The sequence below is a fragment of the Carlito syrichta genome, unplaced genomic scaffold (assembly GCF_000164805.1).
Source record: "Carlito syrichta isolate Samal-C Ts95f unplaced genomic scaffold, Tarsius_syrichta-2.0.1 Scaffold288259, whole genome shotgun sequence".
In the NCBI taxonomy this organism is placed as follows: domain Eukaryota; kingdom Metazoa; phylum Chordata; class Mammalia; order Primates; family Tarsiidae; genus Carlito; species Carlito syrichta.
In genome coordinates, this window is record NW_007232355.1 from 1 (window position 1) to 6,680 (window position 6,680).

General features: G+C 64.7%; 2 protein-coding genes across 2 annotated transcripts; one reads left to right on the forward strand and one right to left on the reverse strand.

The window, feature by feature from the left end:
- Window positions 1–63: 63 nt before the first annotated feature.
- NTMT1 (N-terminal Xaa-Pro-Lys N-methyltransferase 1) lies at window positions 64–2,602 on the forward strand (the record flags this gene model as incomplete). The annotated part of the gene is made up of 2 exons (XM_008053539.1): window positions 64–316; window positions 1,761–2,602. Coding segments are annotated over 2 exons (510 nt in total), but the record flags the coding sequence as incomplete, so codon positions are not given.
- A 171-nt stretch (window positions 2,603–2,773) lies between these two features.
- Window positions 2,774–6,280, reverse strand: ASB6 (ankyrin repeat and SOCS box containing 6). Its single transcript, XM_008053540.1, has 6 exons — window positions 6,138–6,280; window positions 5,801–5,982; window positions 4,935–5,041; window positions 4,734–4,842; window positions 4,210–4,296; window positions 2,774–4,120 (listed from the first exon to the last, which is right to left on the reverse strand). The coding sequence occupies exons 1-6, from the start codon at window positions 6,164–6,166 to the stop codon at window positions 3,453–3,455; spliced, it is 1,182 nt and encodes a 393-aa protein (XP_008051731.1). The 5' UTR covers window positions 6,167–6,280; the 3' UTR covers window positions 2,774–3,452.
- Window positions 6,281–6,680: the final 400 nt, after the last annotated feature.

The window sequence follows — 6,680 nt, forward strand, 5'->3', positions numbered from 1 at the left end:
GCGAGAGGCGGGCCCCGCGGTGACAGGGTCCCTGACAGGTGACACGCCTTCTCCGCGCTTCAGGAAGGCCCCAACAAGACGGGAACTTCCTGTGCCCTGGACTGTGGCGCCGGCATCGGAAGGATCACCAAGCGGCTGCTCTTGCCGCTGTTCAGAGAGGGGGACATGGTGGACTTGACGGAGGACTTCCTGGTGCAGGCCAAGACCTACCTGGGGGAGGAGGGCAAGAGGGTGAGGAACTACTTCTGCTGCGGCCTGCAGGACTTCAGCCCGGAGCCCGCCTCCTACGACGTGATCTGGATCCAGTGGGTGATAGGTGAGGGCCCTGTCCCCCTCGGCACCTCTCCTCCCGGGGCCCAGGGCCTGGGGGCTCCCGGGCCTCTGCCTGACGGGCCTGCCAGGCTGTCTCGGCTGCAGTGCCCGCTGCTGTCCACGTGGGGGCAGTCTTTAGTTGAAAGTTTTAAATGGCCAGTAACTTACTGCCTTCAGAGAAGTGAAAATGGTTTTGGAGTCGGAGTCTCACTCCGTCACCCAGGCTGGAGCGAAGCAGCACGTGCACGGACACCCCAGCATAGACCTGCTGGGCTCTAGCGATCCTTCTACCTCAGCCTTCAAGTAGCCGGAACAGGCACGCACTACTATGCCCGGCTAATTTGTTTGGCTTATTGCAGAGATGAGGTCTCACCAAGTTGCCTGGGCTGGTCTCAAACTCATGGGCTCAGGCAGTCCTCTTGCCTCGGCCTCTCAAAGTGCTGGGATTATAGGCTGAGCCACCATGCCCAGCCGAAGATTTTTTTTTTTTGAGTTGGAGTCTCACCCTGTCACCCAGGCTGGAGTGTGGTGGCATGCTCCTGGCCACTGCAGCCTCGCCCTGCTGGGCTCCGGCGATCCTTTCGCCTCAGCCTTCCGAGTAGCTGGAACTACACGCCCTGCTAATTTTTGATTTATTGGAGAGATGAGGTCTCGCCAAGTTGCCTGGGTGGGTCTCGAACCCATGGGCTCAGGCAGACCACTCACCTTGGCCTCCCAAAGTGCTGGGATTACAGGCTAAGCCACCAAGCCCGGCCTGAAAATGAGTTTTATAAGGGGTTTTAAGATAGATGAGTGCAAGCCATGGCTGCCCTGTTGACTACGGCGAGAGTTCCCTGCTCTGCCGTTCTGTCCCACACCTGGTTAGCCCAAGGTGCACCAGGATGCAACTTGCTGGGCTGCTGGCCGGCCACTAGACTGGTGTTAGCCACCTCCAGGCAGGCAGCACAGGCCTGCTGTGGATGCAGGTCGAGCCTTTCAGAGTAGGAAGGAACCTTGCTTGGGAGCTCCTGGCGTGCCAAAGCGTCAGGCCAGTCACACTTCCTTGGCCCAGGCCCGGTGGGGTGGAGGGATGTGGCATGCAGGTGTTGGCAGGGTTGGAACTGACGGGTGCCTTTGGGTGGGTGACTTTGGAGCCAGCTTCCTCTTACACAGAAGGGCACCTGTCAACCCCTTGGGACCACAGAGCACAGAACCCGACCCGCGTCCACAGCAGGGCTGAACTTCCCACCTTGGAGGTGGCTGATGCTGGTCCAGTGGCTTGCCCGCGGGTCAGCAGCCCGGGCACAGCCTCCCAGCGTGCTGTTGGCTCAGCAGGGGCGGAACGGATGTCAGAGCAGGTAGCGCTCGCCCAGTGGCAAGCACAGCCTGTTGGACTCCGCCTTGGGATACAGGCACTCTGGGGGCCGTGGGCATGCTGGCTCCCCGGTGACCTGCCCCTGCCTCCCCAGGCCACCTGACAGATGAGCACCTGGCCGAGTTTCTGCGGCGCTGCCAGAGCGGCCTCCGTCCCAACGGCATCATCGTCATCAAGGACAACATGGCGCAGGAGGGCGTGATCCTGGACGACGTGGACAGCAGCGTGTGCCGTGACCTCCAGGTGGTCCGCAGGATTGTCCACGGCGCGGGCCTCAGCCTCTTGGCTGAGGAGAGGCAGGAGAACCTCCCGGATGAGATCTACCACGTGTACAGCCTGGCCCTGAGATAAGCCGGCTGGCGGGAGATGGAGGTGTCACGGCTGGGGGGGGAGGTGGCGGCTGGGCCGGCTCGGGCAGCACGCCGTCCAAGTGTGGGAGGCCACTAAATACACTTGTTGCGGTCCACTCGCTGGGCAGGCTCTTCTTCAAAAGGCCAGGTGGGGCCTGGGGGGAGGGGGAAGCCGCCCATGGAGCAGAGAGGCCGCCCTGGCCCTGCTGCACGGTGGGGCGGCCCAGAGGGCTCCAGGGCCCCCGTGGGGACGCAGGACCACTGAGGCTGACTCCCCAGCTCCGGCCTGGCCTTCCCCACACCTGCGTACCTGAGGGCAGAGGGACACCCTCGGCTCGGCTGCTGAGGACCTGAGTGTGGTCTTCACCTGGGGAAGAAGAGTGGCCTGGGGCACCCGCCCAATGGTGCCACGTGTGGGAACATTCCTGTGCCCAGTCCTGGGAGACGGGTCCTGGTGCCCTCGAAGTGCTGTCACGACAGCCTGCAGCAAGGGGTCACCTGGGGCCTCCCTCTGTGCTGGGCCTGGGGACCTCTGTGGCAGGCACTGAGGTCAGAAATAAAAGGGCGCGCCTGTGCTGTGATAGCCCTGGGTCAGTGTGGAGTGGTGCTTCTTCCAGGGGACAGGTGTCACGCCACTCAGAAACCGCCCCAGGGCTACAGCTTCTCCTGCCACCTCTGCCTTCTCACTGGTCACTGTGGGGGTCTTTGTCCTCAGCTGAGTGGGGGAGGGGAGGAACAGGAACATTACACAAGGACCTTTAAGGCTAAGAACCTGTTTAATTCTGTGATATAAATATGTCACCTCGGCTTACTCTCAAAGGCATTGATGTAGCTCACAATGACTGTGGTGCCTGGAAAGTGCCCCTTAGGGGCTCTGCACTGGACGGCAGTTGGCTTTCCAGGCTGGTGGTGCCCCATCAGGCTCCCCCCTTGCGAGGCAATGCTTAAGGGCCGTCCTCGCTGGGTGCTCACGCTGGCCTTTGAACAGAAGGCGTGGTCCCTGAGGCCCTGAGTTTGGCACAACCAGAACACAGGCAGGCGGGCGGGCACCAGTGACCCTGCCCGGAGCTGCAGGGTCGGCTCAGCTTCACCACATGCAGGCAGTCGAGGGCCTGTGGGCCCTGATTCCAGCTTCCCCAGCACTTGCGGAGTGCCTCCAGGCTGCGCCCTGCAGGGCAGATCAGACTCAGGGCAGTTCCAGGGAGGCCGCTACTGGGGCCCCCTCAGATCAGAGGCAGGCTGGTCTGGACCGGAGCCTGCCTCTCCAGTGTGGGGCAGGCCTTGGGGATGCTACCGCAAGGAAGGGCAGTCACCCTGGAAGACAGCCGCACCTGAGCCACTGGCGTGACCAGCTGCAGGCTCCCCTGGCTGGCTGGGAACCAAAAGCCCCCCAAAGGCTGGCCTGAGCTCCCAGCCCGAGTCCTGCGGTCTGGGCCTCAGAGGTCGTCTTCAGCAGGGCCGCGATGCTCGTTGAGGAGGTACCACTTGAGCCTGTCGGGCAGCGGCAGGGCTCGGACCTTCACGTCCACGGGCCACGGCTGGAGGCAGAGGCGGATGGCCACGCGGCACAGGTGCTTGAGTGGCGGCGGGCGGCTCTCCAGCTGGCACAGGGAGCGGTGCAGGGCCCGGATCCTCTCTGCGAGGCTGCCCACTGGCTGGACGTCGAAGTCCGCGGGCAGCTGGAGCCTCCGGGAGCTGGTGACCATGAGGTCCAGCACAGCCTCGGCCGTGCACAGGAGGTCGGCGTGGCTGTCGTCCTCGGCGCAGCCTGGGTGGGCACAGAGCCGCTCGAAGACCAGGCGGAAGCCGGACCAGCAGGAGGCGCCGTGCAGCGAGCAGTTGTAGGCGGCGCCGGACTCCAGCAGGAAGCGCAGCAGCGGGAAGTGCAGCTTGAAGCCCTTGAGGCAGATGTGGGTGAGCGACTCGTGGGCCGGACACTCACTGGGGTCGGCCCCATGCGCCAGCAGCAGCCGTGTCACTTGGAAGCAGAAGCGGTTGATCAGGCGGGCTTCCTCCGCGTCTCCCCCGACGGTCTCCCCCAGCAGGAAGATGAGGCAGGTGAACACAGTGTCCCCATCTTTGGTGGTGGCCTTGACGTCTGCCCCTGCGGGAGCCAGAGACAGCAGGAGGTGAGGGAGCCAGGGACCCGAGCGGGACAGCACAGCGGTTGGCCCGGGGGCGGCAGGGCCTCACCTCCCTCCAGCAGGAGCCGGATGTTCTCGGTGTTGTGAACCTGCACCCCATCGCTGCTGGCCAGGGCGTGAAGCAGAGCCGTCTTGCCTAGCGGGACAGAGGGAGAGTGAGGACAGGGACCAGGAAGCCCAGGATGGCGCTTGCGGCCCTGGTGGAGGTGGGGGTGCCAGGCACTGGCTGTTCTTGCCCTGAGAACACTGGAGCAGCGGGACCACGATGCCGGGGGTTTTCTAGACCCTGAGATACTGCGGGGTCCCCCCAAGGGAAGCCAAGTCCCTTGGGAGCTGAGAGCACGTGTGTTCGTTTCTTCCTGCAGCCACCTTCGAGGGCCACATGGGGGCAGCGGCAGCCCTGCCGCTAGAGCCTCTACAGCCTCTCTGCTCAGCACCATCCACCTGTGTGCCCACCTGTGCTGGGCCAGATGGACTGGCATCCAGTCCATCCCCCAGCTCTTGTACCGGGGCTCTGGGGGTTCCTCATGAAGCGCCTGGGCCCAGCTGCCCCGCCTCCCCCCAGAGGCCCACCATGCTTGTCAGCTGCGTTGACGTCGGCTCCAAGGTCCAGGAGGCGCTGCAGGCAGGGCAGGCGCTCTGGCTCCTCGCTGGCCAGGTCCAAGGGGCTGCTCTCGTGGACCTGAGCCGGGACAGCACAGTGGTTGGTTGGGGGCTTGAGGAGGCTCGCCCCTCGCCCTCACCCGCCGTGGTGCGGACGGGCCTGGTGCTTACCCGGTCCCTGCGGTTGACGTCGGCCCCGTGGTGCACCAGCAGCTCCACCATGTCAGGCTGGTTCCGCAGGACAGCGATGTGCAGGGCCGTGTAGTAGGTGACCGGGTCTGCAAGCACGGGTGCGTGGCCGTCGGCATAGCCCCAGACCCTGGCCTGCCCTGGAGCCCAGGCCGCCCCTGGGGTCTCCAGAAGCTGCTGGCCTGGCGTCCTGCCCTCCCCGGCCCAACCGGGGGCCTTTCGACTCCATCTCGAGACTGCTGGGGACCCTGTGGCAGCTCTGTTCCCCCAGCCTGGCGGTCACAGCCACGACCTTGAACCCACCTCCCAGTGACCGACTTCGGAACGGGCCCTCCCTCCTCAGCCCTTGGACCCTTCGGGAGCCCTGCAGCTTGGAGCCTGCCCTCAGGTCGGGAGGGGACACGCTGGCCGCCTGAGGTCCCATCAGGCCTGATGGCTCCTGGCCACCCTGCCCTCTGGTGAAGGCCGATGAGTAGGAGAAAAGTCCCCCATCCCAGCACCCATGAGCAGGAAGCTGCTGCGGCCCACCGGGATTCACGCCCAGTGTGGCTTGTCTGTCTCCCCGTCTCCCCACGGCACGAGCAGAAGTACAAGCCGGCTCCGAGGAAGCAGCAGAAAATCACCTTCCCTCGGCTCTGGGCATGGTGCCAGCAGCCACATTTTCACATTAATGGGAGGGGGCCTGAGCTGGGTGAGCTGGCTAGGCGTCGTGGGGAGTGGAGGTGGGAAGAGCACTGCAGGCCCACAGGGGAGGGAAGGCCATCCAGGAAACACAGGGAGAGGCCACTCCTCGGAATGGCCCAGCACTCTGCTGCCCACCCACCCCAGCTCCGCGGGGCTCAGCTGACCTTCAAAGTTGAGGTTGGCCCCGTTCTGCAGGAGGACGTCTGCCGCCCGGGTCAGCCCCAGCTCCGCCATCTTGAGCAGGGCGTTGCTCACACCTTCCTGGTAGAAGGGAGAGTGGGCCTTCCTCTCCAGCAGCTCCGAAAGGACCAGGAGGCGGCTCTCTTCGCTGGCGACATAACCGGGCCTGGGGTGGGAGAGAGGCAGACCTGTCAGGGCAGAGGCAGCTGTGGGACCGGCCAACCTGGGCACCTGCTGGGGCGGCCCTCAGCCTTCTGCAGATATCGCCCACCAAGGCAGGGCCCTGGCTCTGGGGCAGAGAGACTCGGAAAAAGGTCTCACGCGGACAGAGAGGGCCACGCTGCGTCCATTAGACCGGGGCAGACTCCTGGGTGTGCTGGGAACAAGCCTCACTCCTGGGCAGCTGGGAGCCCTGGAGACAGGAGCCAGAATAGACTCTGCCACTTTTTTCTTTCTCTTTGAGTCAGAGTCTCGCTCTGTTGCCCAGGCTGGAGGGCAGCGGCACGCTCACGGCCACGGTAGCCTCGACCTGCTGGGCTCAGACAATCCTCCCGCCTCAGCCTTCCAAGTAGCTGCAACTACAGGCGTGCGCCACCACGTCCGGCTAATTTTCAACTTATTGCAGAGACGAGGTCTTGCCAAGTGCTCGGGCTGGTCTCGAACCCGCGGGCTCAGGCAGGCCTCTCGCTCGGCCTCCCGAAGCGCCGGGATTACGGACGTGAGCCCCTGCGCCGGGCCCGCCCGCCCACTTCTCCCTCGGAAACGCCTTCACGAACAGCCCCGCCTCGAGCCGCGGACACCAGATCAGCGCGGGCCGGGCCGGCCCAGCCTCGCGCGTCCTCGAGGGCTGAGCGCACACGGCCG